General features: G+C 33.8%; 1 protein-coding gene across 3 annotated transcripts; it reads left to right on the forward strand.

Annotated features, from left to right (window-relative positions):
* Nucleotides 1–732: 732 nt before the first annotated feature.
* Nucleotides 733–20,367, forward strand: LOC149808464 (BPTI/Kunitz domain-containing protein-like). Of its 3 annotated transcripts, none has more exons than XM_089977653.1 (5): nt 733–857; nt 8,688–8,781; nt 9,179–9,238; nt 16,998–17,121; nt 19,333–20,367. In XM_089977653.1, the coding sequence occupies exons 2-5, from the start codon at nt 8,691–8,693 to the stop codon at nt 19,805–19,807; spliced, it is 750 nt and encodes a 249-aa protein (XP_089833779.1). In that variant the 5' UTR covers nt 733–857; nt 8,688–8,690; the 3' UTR covers nt 19,808–20,367. The 3 variants fall into 3 exon arrangements, with proteins under 3 accessions (XP_089833779.1, XP_089833792.1, XP_089833784.1); XM_089977658.1 differs by lacking the exon at nt 733–857 and adding an exon at nt 7,139–7,163; XM_089977666.1 differs by lacking the exon at nt 9,179–9,238.
* Nucleotides 20,368–20,625: the final 258 nt, after the last annotated feature.

The raw sequence follows: 20,625 nt of genomic DNA on the forward strand, positions 1-20,625 counted from the left end.
CTAAAACGCCTGCAGTTCAGTGTGTACTATGCGCAACCTAATATGTGTATTGATGGTTCTACATGGATAGAATCATGGATATATAATGTATATGCATGCAACCTAATATATGTACTGATGGTTCTACATGGATGGAATCGTGGATATATAATGTATATGGTTCTACATGGATGGAATCATAGATATATAATGTATATACATGCTTACAAGTCAGGTCCAACTGCAAACAACAGCGATACTGATCAGGATGTATGTGTGCGTATGCGCGCATGTGTGTGTGTCCGTCTGTCTGTATAACGACGAAGGCGAAGGGGAGTCCTTTTTTGCAAGATCCCCAAAATTTGCATTTATTCCCTGACAAAATTAACACTGACGGAAATGGAATTTTGCAAACTCTAGCTGACATACTCATGAAAACGACGAAATTCTCAGCTGCATGCATGCAGATCTTCGTTTTACCTACTTTTGTCTATTTTAGTTAACATAATTAATTAAAAGACACGTCTTGTAGAGTTCCAATTATATGCGCTTCTGTTTGTAAAAAATATACAGATCGCAGTTTTACTTAAAGCTTAAATCAGTTCCAGGCTCTGATCTAAAATAACCCACAACAAAAAAAAGCAACATTTTTCGTCTTTTTCGGAAGAAATATGATAGAATGTAGAATAATGATACTAATGTCTGATTACTTGTTGAATTAGCGTAATTTTATGGAACAATATGGCCGTAATTAGCATGTTAATTATGACGGCAGTTATCTAAACGTGTCTCCAATTTTAATAAAAGTCGCGCCACAGTCTACAGAAATTTTGTATAGCTCGTTCTCTTCTCGAGGAAACTACGTTCGTCAAGAAGAGGTAATATCATTTGTTTAATTTTGATAATATTTTCTTTTACATCTATGAAACAGAAAACAATACAAGTTTAAAAATTAGGATAGATGTAAATTTGTTTCTTCTTAGTTCAGTTATACGTGTAGTTGATGTCCTTTCAGCGAAGGTTTTGGTCATTCAGATGACCTTGATGTCGTTGTGGAAAGACTGGAGCAAAGTCTAAATATGGTTAAACAATACACTAGTGGCAATACGTCGGCTCTCGTTACGTGTCTTTCTTGACAACAAAGTTTGCATGAAACAAAAATATTTTACAAAACATCACTCCTCCAATGATCGTTAATTTTTATATTCCTTAATTTTTACAAAGCCGAACGTAACACAGATTAACAATAAACATTTTTAATTATAATTTACAGATTTTGATGTCGCAGAAAACATTCAAGATGAGTACACAGCCTGCATAACTGTTTTATAGGCCTAATCACTCTGGTTCAAAGTACAATCGTTATGTAAATGTTGCATACATTTATGTTACACCCCATTTTTGTATAAATGCCCTTTTCGTGAAAATTGTTAGCTGAATTTCTGTCCATGTCATGTCATGAACTGAAAGGTGGTGTGCACAAACTTGTATGTTTCGTGTGCAATGTTATATAAATATTCAGAATTATATTCAGTCTTTTTTCATACAGCCTGATGGGCATTCCAGCAGTTAGTCAGAAAGCATCATCAGAACGTATATTTGGAACAAAAGTGCATCTAATAGCAGCTACTAAAGGCCAGCATTGCTTTATCAAATGTCTTAGAGATACTTAATGACTTGCCACATACCCTTTCTGATTCAATTGTAACTCAATACAACTCTGTGTATAGACGGATATTTACTTAGCATAAGTGTAGAGATGAATATTTACTTAATATATGTGGTTAGATGGATATTTATTTAGTCTATGTGCGTAGATGGATATTTACTTAGTCTATGTGCATAGATTGATATTTACTTAGTCTATGTACATTTATGAATATTTACTTAGTCTATGTAGCTAGATATACATATATGTGTATTAATTTAGTCTACATGCATCGATTGATATTTACTTAGTTTATGTGCAGAGGTGGATATATATTTTGTCGATCTACTCAACAACCATTCGTAACTTCCAATAAAGTGATATAAAATACAACATTCAAAATTGTCACCTCTAGTCCTAAGAAAGCGTTAGTTTTTGCAATCTCGGCAATGTGCTGATTTTAATGATCGCAAGGGAATGTCTGGAAGACCGTGACCATGAACAAACTGCCTTCCAAGGTCAAAAGGTTTGGGATCTCGTTTCCTTTCATTAAAATGGTCAACATATAAAGGGTTTATCAGCAGTGGCGTCACTCGGGTTGGTGTCACCCAGTGCGGTAGCTCATGGTGTCACCCCCATAGTCCTCCTTCCGTAACAGACCATACAGAATCCTTAGTAATGTCATTTTGGTGTCACCCTCTCTGATGGTGTCACCCGGTGCAGTCCGCACCCCCCTCATCCCCCTAGCGACGTCACTGCTGTGCCTGCTAGTCATGTATTTAACTATGATCGGTTATCCGCTTATGAAATCCGACTAGACCGAGCAGTGTGTGCTCTGTAAAATTTGCAATTTTTCATTTTGGTGTTACCCCTCTGAGATGGTGTCACCCGGTGCGGTCCGCACCCCCACACCCCACTAGCGACGCCACTGTTTATCAGTCATACTGATAAGTTATAAAAATGTTAAAGTGGGAAAAAAACAAGTTGAAAAAGGGAAACGCTCTTAGAGCTTGAGGCTGTGCGTTTTGCTGTTTTATTTTTTACAAAGAGATTATCGCTGCAATTATTACGTATACATTTTATAACAAAGTCTGTACAACTTACATAATCGCAGAGTTCTTAATCCGTAACAGTGTATGTATAACCAGCATTTAAAATGTATCTCGCCTTGTGCAAGAAATGTTAAGTTTCATAAATGATTGCCCATCCCATGAAACAGGTAGCATATGACTTGACCGTCTCTTAAAGCGTTATAAGCATAATGGCAACTACATGAAATGAGCAAAATGACTACAAATTTCAGGAAATGGATAATTTCATATATCGGGTGTAATATATAGAAAAGTACGTACATACCTACCATACAATTCACTGTCTCTTTCAAATGTGTTTTAGATGTTATGTAAAAGCCATATATTCATGTTACACTATCTTATGAGATTTATCACATGCGCATATCCCAGAAAACTGAAATTTACCACATGAGCATCTCGCAGAAAATTATTAAATGACCAGATAAACGTATAGGAAAGTCACCAGAACTTACAATGATTTTGATTTCGTTGCCAATAGCAAAGATAAGTGATGCAAATTTACAGCATAGCACGCATCAAGCTACGCAATCCTTTAAGTAAGCACACAACAAGCTACACTGACAAGTAAGTAAAACCCATCAAGCTACTCAGATTTTTAAGCAAGAACACATTAAACTATTAAAACTTTTACAAAAGCGCATATCAAGTTACACAAACCTTTAAGTATAACACATCAAACTACATTGACATGTAAGTAAACAGATATCAAGGTACTCAAACCTCTAGTTAACACACATCAAAGTACTCAAACCTCTAGTTAACACACATCAAAGTACTCAAACCTCTAGTTAACACACACCAAGCTACTCAAACCTCTAGTTAACACACATCAAAGTAATCAAACCTCTAGTTAACACACACCAAGCTGCTCAAAAATGTTAGTTGCTACGCATCAGCGATCTTAACTAAGAAAAAGAAGTGAAACCAACAAGTTTTGTAAAAATCAATAATAAATCTTTTTCCTTGAAAACAAAGTGAAAATTCGAAGAGATACCTACAATATTGTTCATTAAATTCAAAATAATAACAAATATTCTATTACAAGTCTACAAGAATAAAATGTTCCGAATGAATTCCAATAATCTTGAATGTGCTAATGTACCAATTGTCTTAATGTATTACAACGAAATAATCAGAATGTCATTGACTGAATTCCCAATAATCCTAATGCAGTGTTTTAGTCCAAAAAGGCAATGACCACTTTGTAATTCCAATGCATAATTTAAATAAATGATCCTATCAAATTATATGTGAATATAATAGTTAAAGATTGCACAGATTAAACTTAAAACAAGAATGGATAAGTGTTTGTTAAACCCTCTTTGTATACAAACTGTCACCTGACCTATGGCACATCAGAATGTTCTAGAAAACTAATGATTTCTAATGAAAACATTCACTAATTCGTCAACAAGGTCAGGCCTTGAGCGTAAATTCAAGTAAACATCTTTTATAAAAGTGGCAAAAGTCAGGTAGGTCGAAACTCTACCCTCAATTACAAACAAAGGTCGAACACATAATAAGCTGCTCAAACCTGTAAGTAAACACACATCAAGTCATTCAAACCTTTAAAGAAACACACGTTATGCTAGTCAAACCTCTGAGTACACACACATCAAGATATTCAAACTTATGAGTAAACACAGATCAAATTACTCAAAACTTTAAGTAGACACACATCTAATCACCTTCAAGTAAAATACACATCAAGCACACCAGTTATTGAAGTAAACATACATCAAGCTAAGATAACAAATAAATAAACACACATCAACTACTCAAAGCTTTGAATAAATATACTCAAGCTACACACAAACCATTATATTAGTGCACAAGAAACTACTCAGACATTTAAGTAAACACACATTTGGCTACTCAAATGTTTGAGTAAACATACATCAAGCTACTCAGTCTTTTAATTAAACACACATCAAATTACTCAAACCATTTATGTAAACATACATCAATCTGCTCAAACATTAAAGCAAACAAATACCAAACTACTCAGCTACTCAGTCTGTAAAGCAGACGAAAGAAAACCATCACACACCAAGACATTCAAGCCTTCGATTAAACACACATCACGCTACTCAACCTTTGAGCAAACACACACCAAGCCACTCGAAACTTTGGGTAAACACACGAGTTACTTAAAACATTTAAGTAAACAAACACCAATCGACTCAGCTACTCAATCGTTTAACTAAAAACATACAAAGACACTTTGAGTAAACACACATCAAGCTATTCCATCCTTGGAGTAAGCATACATCAAACTACACAAGCCTATGAAAATAACATCAAACCTTTCAGTAAGCACACATCAAGCTACACAATCCTTTGTGTAGTTGAGTAAATAGTATATAAGCATAGGGAGGGCTCAGTTAGTAAAATGCCCAGAAAAGCAAACACAAAATGTGCTTTCATTATTTTTTTTTAAGCTAAAGATGAACTAATGAAAACATTTGCCAAATTGATGGTGTTGTGTGGTTAAACGCCATTTTTCAGCACACGATACATGGCGGCCAGTATTAATGGTGGAGGAAGAACCCGGGAAAACCCCGGAAAGAACCACCGACCCACGAGAAGCTACTGGCAAGCTTTCTCACATACCTACATTGGCCGAATCCGAGACTCGAACCCTCGCAGACAGAGGTGAGATGGCATGATCCATAACGGAGATTGCTTTAGACCACTCGGCCACTCGGGGAACATTTGCCAAATTGAAATAAACTTCAAGATTATGATGTTGTAACACTTCGTGCCACGGAATAAAAGAAAAATGTCTGTACAGGATTCGGTCATTCACATAACTAACCATCCACCAAGTCTTTCTTGTACAAGAAATAAAAAGTTTACGAAACATGTTAAATCTTATAGCCACTATTTATAATATATCATACTCTATTTTGTTGAATGATGTGTGGTTATTTGAATCGAGTATTAATATTAATTAGTTTGTTTAAAGGTGTGTGGCTAATTGAATCATTATAGTCATAATTTAGTTTGTCTAATGGCGTCTGGCTATTTGAATACAGTGCAAGGAAAAAGCAGCAGTATATCACATAAATCTACCATTTTGATTGCTAAACAAGGTCTTTGTTTTTATGTCTTCCATTAATAATTTAACATCTTCAAGGCATTAATGTTTGTGTATCTGAGTGCATCAATTTATCACTTCAAATATCCATGCCCTGACCAAGAGCAAACATTAGTTGACATTAAGGATGGAGCTTTCTAGCCTCATTTAACACTGTATTTCGCCCTTAGGTGAGAGATCTGTCCTCCCGTATCTTAATTTGCCAAAAATGCCTTCTTGGAAGGAGATTTATTGTGTGAATAACAAAGGTAAAAAGACACGATGACCAGGATATATATATATATATATATATATATATATATATATATATATATATATATATATATATATATATATATATATATATATATATATATATATATATATATATATATATACATATATATATATATATATATATATATATATATATATATATATATATATATATATATATATATATATCTAATATATTAACCTTACCTTGGGACCTGCTTAAAAATTACGGCTTCAAGTTCACATGTACTTTTCACTACATGGTGTGCTAGTGATACGCATTATTTCGTTATATGTCGTAATATTTTGTTTTTCATTTCAATGTATTATAATTCGTGTCGTGTTACAGCAACCTCATGAAGAGCTGTCTAATCTCGACAGTATACAAACGACTTTGTTTCTTTACCTGTATCACACTTTGCTCGAAGAATGAGCAACATGTACATGCTATTAACGTGGCAGGTAAAGGTAATAAAAATAGGTCTTCTTAATCTTTGTACAGTTGCAGTGGATTCTACTTCAGAGTTTTCTATTTATGTATGTTCTATATATATTCTCTTTGATAATATTTCATTAACACAGAGGTAACATTGTTTAAAGTTGTCTTTTCTCATTCAACCATCTGTCTCCTTCCATCCGTTCAACCATCCACTTAGCCCCACCCCACCCCACCCGCCGTGTTCCTTCCTCCCAACTTAACAACTTAACTAGTAACTTTATACCTGTTCGTCTGTCTGTCATTTCATGGACAGCGAGTTAGTAAAATTGCATACGAAACTAATCTAATTTAGGAAGAAGATGGATAGTTAAGTTTTCTGAATTTTTAAGAGCATAAAATGTAGATTCGAGAGAGAACTGCATGTCAGTCTAGTCACGCTTTCTCTCAAATATATGACAGGAGAGATAGAATAAAATGACAGCATGAATACATTGGGAGAACATATTCGGTGTATTTTAGCATACGTTAACGTGACTGTGCTGCAATTACAAAACTCTCTGAAAATATAAGTTGGTAAAGGAAAATGTCTCTACATATAATGAAGGTGGAGGAGAGGAGGGGTGGTGTGGAAGGAGGCCGTTTAAACAAGTACTGTATGGCGGAATTTAAAATATCCCTAAATGGCAAAGTCAGATCTTAGAAATATATCCAAACTTGAATTTTTTGGGAACGATAAGGAAAAGCCATTTCAGAAATCTTAATCTCGAGTTTATATCGACTTTATGATGTTCAGTCCTGGTCACGTAATAATAAAACATTATGAGCAAAAATCTGAACTAGGACTCAAACAGTATAGGTCCATTGATATATCCAGACAATATGCCAAATATTAGTGACAAGATTTGAATTGTAATTTTTATTTTTGGCGTTTGAGCCGGAGTGCTAGTTTGCCAGGTCTTCAAGTAATAATACTATTGAGCTTGAAAATTAGTAGATCAGAGGACTTTAAGTTTGAAAATTAATTACAATTCAGACTTAACTGTTTTATGATAAAGTTGGGTCTGTTACATTTATATCTTGTTTACACATAAGGTATTTGAAATTCACTTGGTGCGCCCATTCGTCCGTGTGTATACGCGTCCCTCCGTCCGTCAAATTGCGTTTAAGATACTGCACCGAATGTGTACTATTCAGATTTGTTCTTCGAAAAGAATAACGGAGTCGTTCACTGCAGTAGTTATAATATGTTACATGTAAATGTAATTGTGAAAGAAAAATCTCTTTTCATTTGGAGGAAAGAACATTTTAATGTTTTATTCAAATGGTACTAAATAATATATTTTATACATATATTATAATTGTAATTGTTTTGCTCATAATCTGCTTCAGATTATTCTGCTAGATTTAAACCGAGTCACTATTCTTTAACATCACTGAATATTAAGACTTGTCTTTCTTTTCCTATATAATACATTATTGCTTTGGATGTAAGGATGTGTAAGTCACGGGTTAATCTATTTTAGAAATGTGACGGAAATAGATGGCATTGAGGCACATATTGCCAAATCATGTAAAGTTAGTTTTGTAATATGCATAGTATCGTTTGAACAGATTGCTATGCGATTCCAAGAAATCTACGGGAAAATAATCTCTGATTTGATGTTACTTTATTGATATCTGAGAAACTGGCTAAGCGAGACCACACCATGGTGTCAACTAGATTGGCTTAAAACCACGTTAATTTAAATGTCAAGAGGATTTTAATTGAAATGAAAAGTTGGTGATATTTTTGTTTCCTATCTGATCATATTTAACGAGAGTATAGAAACAACTAAATCAACTTCAACATATTTCATAATCTGACAAAAAATGCACTTTCCGTCGATCGTGGATCAAGTGTATATACATTGTACTCCTAACGCTCATGTTTAGGTGAGATGCTGAGACACAGTGCTAATACTGGAGAAAAGCAGATAACCACGACGTTGCCGCTAGCATTTGAGAGGGCACAATTCAGCCTTAAACATTTTTTTTTTTTGGAACTGGGATTAAATACCTGGTCACAGAAATGCAAAACAAGGCCATTACCACATTATTCCAGGTTCCACAAACGATAACAATGAATTTGACGATAATGAAATATATTTGTCACCTATTCTCTTTTGAAAACAGATCATGAATACCATAGTCTGTCTGTTGACCGTGATATCATTTCTGCAAGTCGCTTACGCACAACAGGGAGCCACCACAACTGGACTAAACACAGGTTAGTACAACAGCTACAACAACGCAATCAACTTTTCTTTAAGATGTTAAATGATTTCTCATTTACCATAAGTATCTTACCCTATAACTTCGAGGCTGGTGGAAATTCAACCCATATTATCATATTCGTAGAAGTGCCATTATTTAATTAAGAAAAGTTAAACGCTAAGGAAAGGGTATAAAGGTTCCATGCAGCGACGACTCGGATGCTTTGGGACACTTAATTCAATATCATTTTTAAAGGTTTCTAAAACAGATGCTACGTGACCCACTTTACTGAGTTATAAGAAACAATTGCATCTGATAAACCCCAGCGCAAGTTACATAACAGCGAAATGTCTTGGATCTAGAGAATCGTGTACATCTGAAAATCGATTACCTCCCTTGATGTCATACAGGTGGAGCAGGCGGAGCTGGAGGTGGTGGCGGCAACGCTGCTACTGTCGGCTTGCAGAAGGGTAAGTTTTGAATTGTTGCTTTTGAAAATGACGCGGATTGCAAGTGCAAATCATCCGGTAAATCGTTATTTCGTGACAAATTCTAATATACCAGGCATGAAAATGACCAACTGTTGCTAAAAAAGGAACACATCGCACTTAAGTATCTAAGAAAGTACCAAAAAACGAAGACCAATGTTCAGATCGATCAGTCGCAAAGCATTTTTTGAACTGAAGCGGAAATCATCGTAGCATTTTGTACCTAGTTAATTAACACATCGCTAACGCAGCATTTTGTACCATGTTTAGCAAACACATCGTTAACGCAGCATTTTGTACCCAGTTAATTAACACATCGCTAACGCAGCATTTTGTACCATGTTTAGCAAACACATCGTTAACGCAGGATCATGCATGATTAACTGTTGTTTGGCGCTTTTAGCTGTTATGACATGAAACTTAATTCCGAAATTGAACTTCATATTTTACAGGATTTATGCAAAACGTATAATCTATTTTCTAGCTCCATGACGTCACGAATCCTGTAGCTGTTAAGTTCAATTCTTATAATTACAAATAGTTATAAAAATAATTATTAAAACGATTATTTCTCAACCATTGTCTGCAAACATTGTCAAATCACACAAGAAGAGTGCAGAAGTAGCTCTTTCTTCGCGCCGTGGACTTTTAGCTTAGAATTTTCTGTGTCACTGATGCAATTTTAACCAATGGAATTGCTCGTGACAAAAGCCTGGTAAAACATAATAGTTATTTGGGAACAAAAGAGATAACGGATGATTTGAACTGGCAATGAAATTGATTTTGGGATGGAGGCTTCAACACAGAAAATAATTGTCATTGCAAAAGGAAAGATTAATGCGTTGAGACTTGTGTTTGTGACGTCAGCAAGGTTTGTGATTTGACTAATCTGCGTCTAGATCCCAACAGGTGAGTAAGAGCCGAATTAAAGACTAACATTATTTAATATAAAAATCTTGTCTTATGGTGCTTTTTCTGTGTTCTATACACACCTCAACGATTGTTACATGTTATTCCAAAACTCGTGTCACAACAAACACTGCTGCCGATAAATTTGTTCCTGCGCCTGCTGAGTTTGGTTTTTTTTGGAAGGGACTTCATAGATTACACCTTCGTATATGATAAAATTTAGAAATGTGCTATCTTTTGGGGTTCGTTTTTCAAACCTGGCAGTACTTCAGGAAGCTATGTTCTTCCGTTCTATGTAAGCAGTCTGACTAGTATCGTTGGTAAAATAAAAGTTACTGAAACTAATCTTGATAGCAAGAACAAAAAATGAAACAAACTAACAACACCCACCCATACACCCACACGCACCCCCCCCCCTTAACAACATAAGTACCAAGCCGAGGAGTTGGGTGCAAGAATCACATCATGAGATATGTAGTCAGGGATTGGCTGAATTTTGTAACCGTGCAAAATCTTTTACTAAAGAAACCAACTTTATCTCTTCTGATTTTATGTTAATGCATATAATACTCGTTACGTAGTATCTTTGACAATAATTAGCATATTAGATAATGACAGATGTACTAATGAGTTTAGGAAATATTTCGGATCTATTGTATTGAATTAAAAGGTACCGTTTTAAACAGAAAATAGGTCACAATTACAGTTAGCAAAGAAATGCAAGATCGTTTTCAGATCTCTTTCGAAATTTCACCTATTTACAATCAGGTGTTCTGGAATTTTGGAAATCCATTGGCAATAATAAAAACTGAACTGTCCTAGATTGGATCAGGGCACAATTTTACAAAATGGTACTCACCATATAGACAAATAGAAATCTGCTAATGTCTTGCCTCTCTTTAAAAAAAAAAAGAGACAACAATAATCAAATTATAGGTCTATTTCTGTCTTCATGTACTGACAAAACTATTCGAATCACACTTTTATACCTGTTTGTACTCATCTTTATCAACATACAGTTTGTTGTCGTAATGGTGATTAGGTTTTGGAAATCGAACTTCTGTCAGTTCTTTAACAAATACTACTAATTCTTGGTGTCGGGAAATAGAGAAAGGAAATCCTATTGATGCGTGTTACTGTTAGATTTTAGAAAAGCATTTGTCACGGTGATTCAGAATATTCAATTAGAGAAATTATGAATGTATAATTGTCCAAATTGAAAACTAAACAGCATATATGAAACAATTTGTTTTCATTGTGTATTTAGTGATATCTTTGGTCCTGTGATATTTTTGGAGTTTCTCAAAAGTCATCTTTAAGACCATTTCTCGTTTTGCTGTTTATCAACGGCATCAGACGGTGCTGATGTGTTATATACTAGGTTCCTCAGCTTGTAGGAGTCACAGTTGACAACGTTCTATTATGAAATAAACAAATCAATTCTGCATATATCCAAATTTTGTTCAGGTTATATAATTTGAATGCGGAGAACAATCCTTTTCATAAACGCCAAAATCGAAGATTTTTCTTAAAATATTTAATGTTATCTAATACTTATTATTTTTACGATATTTGGGTACACCGTTCGTCTTATCTTTTAAATGCACTGAACACCAACATAAGAATGGGAGAAAAATATTTAACATCCAGTTAAACTTTATTAGAATAATTCAAATTGTCACTTTTGAAAGATAGAGTAATTACAACAACCTGGCAAAGCATTATATGAATAATTGTAATGCAGTCTCAGAAGTTCTTAGTTGAATCACTCAGTATTGTGCTAGAATTCATATAAGTCCCTCCAGAACAAAACACCAAAAGAAATGTGTAAAATTGAAAGACAAATGTGAAACGTTAATTTTAACACAAAATATAGTTGTATCGTTTTGTACAAACTTGCATCCAGACAGCGACAATTTTTGTATTATATCATTCATGTATTTTAATGTACATAATGTGAATACTGCGTATTTAAATACGTATTGGTCCAGCAAGATGTGTGCATCGGCCTCAACAGTACCATTATAATCATGTTGTGCTATTGTTATTATTATTATTATTATTATTAAAAGAATGCTTGGAAACATTCCGCATCTCTTCTCTGACTGTTATTATTTCATAAGTTTTGTAGTGTTTTATAACATAAATGGCAGGACGACAATATTTTAGAATTAAACACTGGTATATTTGGTTAAAATGTATGCATATGTGGGTTAAATATTATGCTTCTCTTTGCAGATTCTATATATGCAATTATTCCTTTTATGCTTTTCAACAAAAGGTCATAAACTATGTACGTACCACGACACATTTAATTTTTTTTTTACATTTGAACTAAAAAGCAATAACTAAAAACACTGGTATATATGTACGAGTACAATAATTTTAAATTTCTTTTTAAAGAAAACTCAGACCTCGGTTTTTAAATTTAAACAAACACAAACATATTGACTACCATTTTTAACATTTATGGACAACCATTTTTAACATTTAAAAAGTTAAAAAATTCGACAGCGAGTTTTTAAATAAATTGAAAAATGTATGGAAGCAAATTATCAAAAACTCTCAGACTAACACATTATTTGCTCAAAACATTTGACTAAAAATATTTGTGACAAAATCTTTGACCATTAAAATATCTCAAACATCATCGATATGAATAGACTAATCAGAGATTCACTGCTTTATCCATTGCCGTGTAAGCGTATACAAAACTGTAAGAGAAAGAGGACAGAGCACGCCCACTATAGAATAAGACTTATAATCACTTAAACACAAAATAAAAACAGAGATGCATTAAAGGAAAATATGCTAATAATAAAGAAATCTCTAGAAGTGATTCTATTTTGCAAATATAGTTGATAAATCAAGGGACAGATTAATTGCTGCGACTAGATGAAGAACTGAATAGATTGAAAACATAATGAATATTTTTTAAAATGCTGTAGTAAAATCGTGAGCCAAGATTATTGCTAGCGTTGATACTTTATCAAAGTTACTAAATATTATTGATTATGCAGAAGTGCTAAATGACATTGATGACAACAACAAACAAACAAAGTTTTCAAGAAATTACGATTAGAATTACGAGCACTACATAAATGTACTTATTACTGTCGTAAGTGAGAAATAAAATTGATAAATGGGAAACTTTAACCAAAAATTAAATTTAAAAAACAACGTTAATGTTAAAAATATATTCTAATAGATGTTGAACACTTTGACGATGGAAAATGTTCTTAACAATATAGGTGCTATGCAAAGAAGTGCTGACAAATCACAGAGAAATTAAGACAATATCAAGAACACATATAGATGCAGCTAAAACTATTGTAGATGAAGAAACACATAAGAATAAAATAAACACATAAACTGAAATAAGGTTTATTGCAATAGTGCTTCATTTGTTACAATTAAAAAATGTTAAATGTTGCAGATGAAAATAAAATACCTTGTTATGTTATACTTACCGATTATCGCATTTGATTAAATTTTTGTGTTTTAGCTACCAATATGATTGAGTAAAACTGAGTAATAAAACGAAAAAATGTTAGTAGATTAAGAGATAAAATGTTTTTTTTAATGCTCTATAGTATTACATCACAACAATCAATGATTGCAACAGGTTGGTATGAATTTAAGTATACTTACTAAAATAAATTTTATCTCCATTATTTATTTAATTCATTCTTCCTTATCTTCCACATCTACTTGCTATTGATCATCAGTGCGTTCGTGTGTGTTCATAGCATTTGACATGTTATTCGTTTATTTAATTAATGTATTTTTTCATTTTTTATTTTTCCTTGTCTTTCTTTGCTTTTTATTGTTTTCTCCAGAATTATTTTATATGAAATTGGCTTTTTATATCATAATGCAAAAGTCTTAACTAATTCACGTCATGCACTTTTTTCAAATTATTGTGAAATATACGAGAGAGAGAGAGAGAGAGAGTCTAACAAAGTCTAGCCAATATGTGTTCTACTCTAATATGCAAAGGCAACAATGATACTATCAGGGACATATGTTGGCTTATGCAATGACGTACACGTATGGACAGAAATAATAATTCCAAGTCAGAAGGTAGAAACACAAGTCTAAATATTTCGTTACAAGAAATAAAGAAAAGAATAAATCATACTGTTGAAAATGTGAATTTTACAATACAGTGTAAGTTATTACTAAAACCTTACGGAACTTGAAAGTATGAATGTGATAATAATTTTGAACTCGATACAAATAAAAGTTGCAAAGTCTTCTAAATGTGCTTTTTAAACTAAATCTAAACGACACTATATTTTCTCTAAGTCTGATAGTAATAATTTGTCTAAAATAGAAGTAAGTAAGATTCCATATTGTAGTAAGCTTAAATGAATCAAGTTTAATTAAGCCAGGAAGATAAATATGTATTAATATTTATTAATAATTCTAAATTCGTTATATTTATAAATCATATTTTTAACCTAAGCAAGGTAAAGCAAAGCCTATATATATATATATATATATATATATATATATATATATATATATATATATATATATATATATATATATATATATGACACGTGCCCCCTACGAAATTATTACTAGCACCGGAGAAGGACGGACAATTAAAAGATTAAATAGCTCCTGCCCCCCCCCCCACCAGTCAGCAAGACCGACGGTCTAAGTGTATAAAGTATAAACTAATAAGGTGAAATGTATAACAACTTAATAAACTATATCACGGTATTCAACAATTACAGGACAATTTTTCAATGCATTAGTTTCCAATCTATACAAGACCTATTCAAATTGACAGTTATTTCATCACGCTAAATTAAAGGTGTGTGAGTGTTTCCTTCCTGCGTCCTTTCTATGTTACTCGTCTGTAACTTCCGCCTTGTATTCCTTTGTCGGTACTTGCTTTTACCTCAGAAGCCTTTGTTCCAAATGTCGTCCGAAGTTTCCAGAACTCCTTTCCCATTCTTTCTACGAGTGCCTTACTTGCTCTTGGAGTGCAGTCTAGTGTCCCTCAACTTCGCTATGACCCACTCTTTTGCTTCAAAAGTATAATGATTCTTTCACAATGAAAAAAAAAAAAAAACAACAGAGAGTAATATATTGCTGCGTGTGAGATCCGCCCAAATATTTGACTATCTTAGTTCTGATTGGATACCGATGGTCTCTTTGATATATTACAATGTCTGGTTTCTGATCTCGAGGTCGAAGCCGACTGGTGACAATAATGGTTGATGGCAAAATAAACAGAGTTAGTTTCTCACCCCGTGGCAAGGTTCTCTTTGAATTAACCGCGAACTTGGTTGTGACGCAATGGCTAAGGCACGGACAGGTAGATTCTTTCTTTCAGAATAGGTCTAAAGTCGTAATATCATATAACACGTATTGACATTACACAAAGTACTTTAAATTACGAATTCTATCAGAAGACATGTATAACGTAAGAAAGGAATTGTTAGCAAGTTATTTAAGGTAAATTAGTTAACTATTAAGAATACTAAATGGTCAATTCCAAGAGATTCCAGGACCCATGATTTTCAATATAACCTTGTATTTTCTAATTTCTTCAATCTTTTATTTAAATTTTGCTGCTATTATCTTGAGAACTTGTTCTCTTTAATTACGTATTTATGCTTAAGTATTTAAATGCTTAGTGTTTTGTCTGGATAAATGGATCGATAAGTGACTTTTGTGATGCTATTGGACCAGAGGTCTTCAATATCAAATAGTAATCACGTTTTTCATCAATTTGTTCAATAACTTTGTATTCGTCATAGAGATGTTTATTTTTAAAAATTAAATTGATGGTCTAAGATTTCAACAGTTTGATGATCTATGTTTTCTAGAAAGCCTATGCTGCTACGTGTGTTTGAAACATTTTAAAATGGTATTCTATGGGTATAGAAAATGCATAAAATGGTGCTCCGTCAATATTTGAAATATTAGAAAGATATGAAATATTAATGTTGTACTTATACGTGTATACCAGCCTTTTTATTCATTTTTTTATATTAAAGAGTACAAAAGGGTATGTCGTCTATGACGTTTATTATCCATATATCAACAATTAATTTAAATATCTTAAAATGTTCAAAAATAAACATTCAGATTAAACAATTAAGTGGGCCATTTTTTTGGAACTTAAACATAGAGCCTTCTGTAGTTCTTTGATTGCCAATTGTAAATCGATAAAAATATCTAAATAAAACAAATGGTGTCTCCTGGCAGTTTTGGTATAATGAACCATTATGCTGTCCGATCATCGACCATTGTCTAGTCCCCGTAGTTAAGTGTACCTCTTGATGGAACGTGTATCTACATTCTTTAGTCCTTCCAAGATGGCAAACTTGTCAATTTTGTTTAAAAAGATACCTTGCTTTTGTTCCTTTTCAAGACAAAAGCAATACTATGTTTTTAAATTAATTTTATTTGGTAATGTATACGGTTAGATTAATGTTTAAAATATAATGAAGTAGTTGTTCACTGGAAATATGATATGGTGTAAACATTATTGTATTAGTCTTACTTTAGGATATATACCGCTTCTTATCATCCTGTAAGGTGCAATAATTAAACATTTACTTCTAGATTTATTGCTTGTTTTATAACATTTGGTTTTAATGTCAAAGAGTTTCAAGATTAGATTTTCTCCCATCCACAATATCGAGAATCAAAGTGACGACACGCCTTACCATAGGCAGGTTTGGGTTACTTGATGAAGTGACCTTTATTCGATCTTTAGTTGCACTTTATTCCAAGTCTAGACTCTGAAGATAGGTAATCAAATTCGATGCGTGTAAATGTTACCTGTACTGGATTTTTATACTCATAGAATGTCTGTACCCTCCGGATAGAAGGCAATGTGGAAGCAACGTCAGGATGTACTACTTCGACGAAGCGAGCGGAAGATGCAAGTACTTCTTTTGGGGAGGCTGCTTATGGGGAAGCATGAACAGGTGCGTGCAATGTCAAGCAATCGGACCCTCTTATTCCCATTCGAGTGCTCTTTTGTCTTAAGAACAAGACAGGGAAATGATAATGAAAATTATTTCAGCCGTGCCTTATCTCCCCTTTCTATGGAGACGAACATACTTAAGAATATACACCTGACTGGTAACGTTTGTGCTTGATTCGTTCGATATCAGGCTTTGTCTCTTACTGGTACTAATGTAACCACCCAGTTTCATAATACTTCTATTTCTCTTTTCTTTGTCTTTTGGTCCACATGTTATCCATTTTCAAAAGGTGTGCTACCAACTGTTCTCGCCTATAAGACGAGTCCAACTGCAAACAGCACACAACCAGATCTGCCGTAGCATAAGGTGCAAGCAGACCTGGATCTGTGCATTTTGTTAGAAGTAATCAATAGAACAATTAATTTAGACCCTGATCTACATGCGCTTTATGTGACAGCATATCAGAACTTTTGTTGTTTGCAGTTTGTCTCGACTCATAAGCACTTACAGACGGTATATTTTCATTTCCTTCCTGTGGGTCCTTGAGACAATAAGATTAAATGTAAAATGTTTGATTACATCTTCGCACACTATTTGACTCAAGTGTGCAGATACATGATAGAAAGACGACACAAAACGTATGCGATGGATCGGGAGCATGAATCCTTGGTTATAATTAAGGACAGAGTGTAACAGTGGTCTAAACTGATGGGCAATGTTTGGTTTGAGATGGAGAGTCATCGACTATACATTTGTTGCGAAGCCTTGTTATGGGTTTGTTTAAGATTACTTCTAAGAATATGTTGATTAGTATTCAGTTAAGTAATTATTATCGACTCAGTTTCGGTAAATTTTTGAAACAGTGGTCTTTTTTTACTTAGAATGGTTCCATGAAAAAGTGATATTTGGAGATAAAATGGCGGGTGTATTTAATTAAATTCCTCTGAGGATTGCATCATCCATAGGACACTTCTATTCAGATCTCTGCTATGTTTGGTTCAGGCGTTTCGCAATGCTTGTGTCCGTTGATTAATCCCTTGTCTTGCTTTCATTTTATGCATATTATTTTCTACCGATAATTCATCTTGTATGTGTGTGTTATTTGTAATTTAATTATTCCATAATTTCGTGCAAGATCACACTTGTCTCGATATGAAAGAAATCGAATTCACTTGTCTTGAAATGACACTCTCTGACTGCTATCAGAAAGTGCCATCACTAGTCTTGAAATGACACTCTCTCTGACTGCTATCAGAAAGTGCCATCCACACGCGGTACTAAGTATTCACTTTCGTTGCATTTAAAGGTTTTCATAGGTTTATTCACTTTTATGTATTGCACTTTAACGCAATATCGGCCGGAAATCTTATTTATTTAAACAGAAGCAGTGTTGGTTCATTGGTTAGCATGCGATTAGCCATACACTAGGTTAGAGTTCGATTTCCTACTAACGTATCAGTTTGTGCTGGTGGCTATCGTGGCGTGTCTCTGAGCAATGCATTTTACTCGGCTCCAGCTAATATTTATTGCACCGTGAATCGCCAAACCAAATCAATATATTTAAGATCCTATATAAGGGAATTTCAAGCAAGTGAACTATCTCTGGAAACTCTCTTTCTTGTTTGCTTTTTCAAAAAAGACTTTTTCTTTTATTGAGAAAACAGGACCATGTAAATAATACAGAATAATAATACAGATTAATAATACAGACTATCGCAAAGCTTATAAGGAAGTTTGACAGACTTGATAATTATTGTTTCATACAGGATAGACGAAGAAATACTCTCCATGTGGTTTGTGATAAAACGATTGAAAATAAATGAGAATCAAGAGATAATTAAATAGATTTTAATAGCATTTGTTTTTCCTGCACAAAAAGATATTCTAAATTTTATTTTAATTAACTCATAAGAATTGTAAACTTTAATTTGCATTTAAAAATTAGAAGCGAATGCTCCAGAATAATTTGGTAGGAACAGCCTAACTACAACAGTTAATGAATTGCATAAAATTGGATTTAGCTCTTTAGTGAACGAGAATTGGACTCGCAAATTTGATATTAACAACAGATGGAAGAGAGAGAACCTGCAGTTTAAGAGTTTTTTTTTTTTTGTTGTATGGGGAATGAAACAGAAATAGATAAAGGGTGCACCTTTAAAAATAAACTATAGCTTCTTGTCATGAGTTCTAATCTGTGCCACTTCTTTGTAGATTTTCAACTTTGCAAGAGTGCAACCGGCAATGCGCGTGCCATCTTGCCTTCAATGAAGGATCTGGAAATGGTCCTAAATGTGAAATGGAGGTGATTAAATATTTTTATAATAAGAATACGGAATTATGCCAGCAGTTCACGTACATGGGCTGCGGCGGTAACGGAAATAACTTCGCTACGAATGGCGAATGCCTGTCTAACTGCAAACCTCTAGTAGAAATGGAGATGACAGTCGATGTTTCTGGTGTTGGAGATGTGCCAATCGCCATGTTTGGGGGCGGAGCTATGGGCGGAATGGGCATGGCAGGAGGGGGTGGATATGGTGGTCAACAGATGGGAGGATCGAATATGCGCGGTGGCTTCCAAGGCGGTAGAATGAATGGAGGATTTAATGGTAGAGGCGGAAGGATGGGAGGATTCGACTATTACTATGATTACCCTATGACTGGAGGAGGTCAGACACAAATTTTCTAATGCGAAGTGAACAAAATATTATCTGTTTACATCGGCAAATAATTTCATTAAGATAAATTAATGCGACCAAGTGGCAGGAAGCTTAATAAAAGAGTGAAGAAGAAAAAAAGTACAGAATTATATTTTAATGTTACAACCGTGATGAGTAACTTTAGAACTTGGTGATTCTAATTTGATCATGTTAGGGTTTCCTAGCAAATCACGTAATGATCACATTATCAAATTTAACTTGTATTTTAGGCAACAAAATATATGTGCCTTGGTCTTTAATATGTCCAAACAAGCATACATCACAGTAAAACGAATAATATGCGAATACAAAGATGAACGTTACAATCGTCAAGCAGGTATAAATGGTATAGAATGTTTGTTCTATCACTGTTCACACCACATACTATGTTAAGTAAAACACGTATATTAAAAACTCTTTGTTGTTTTTATGCACCGCTAAAAATGACCAGGTGTTTTTTTTTTTTTCATGTGCCAATCTATGTGAGAAACTGTCAGAGTCATTCAACTCAATGACAATTGTCCGGACAAATAAATGCTTAACAATTCAATTTTACTACTTTTGCGAATTTGTTCTTATCCTCTCTGCAAGAATGAGTTGCACTCTCCTCCATAAACCTCTTTTAAGGTCTCATATACTGATACTATTAGTGTTTGATCCGGGATAGAGGAATTATCATCTGTTATGGTGGGTGGGAGTTGGTTATGCCAGCAATAATGTCCCTGCGCTGTCAATTGGAATATAACGTTAGTCCATATATTGAACACGGTAGGATAGTCCAGGGGTCAAAGTGCAATGTAATGTGAAA

This window comes from Sinohyriopsis cumingii, chromosome 1 (genome assembly GCF_028554795.1).
Source record: "Sinohyriopsis cumingii isolate HCF-2022 chromosome 1, ASM2855479v2, whole genome shotgun sequence".
In the NCBI taxonomy this organism is placed as follows: domain Eukaryota; kingdom Metazoa; phylum Mollusca; class Bivalvia; order Unionida; family Unionidae; genus Sinohyriopsis; species Sinohyriopsis cumingii.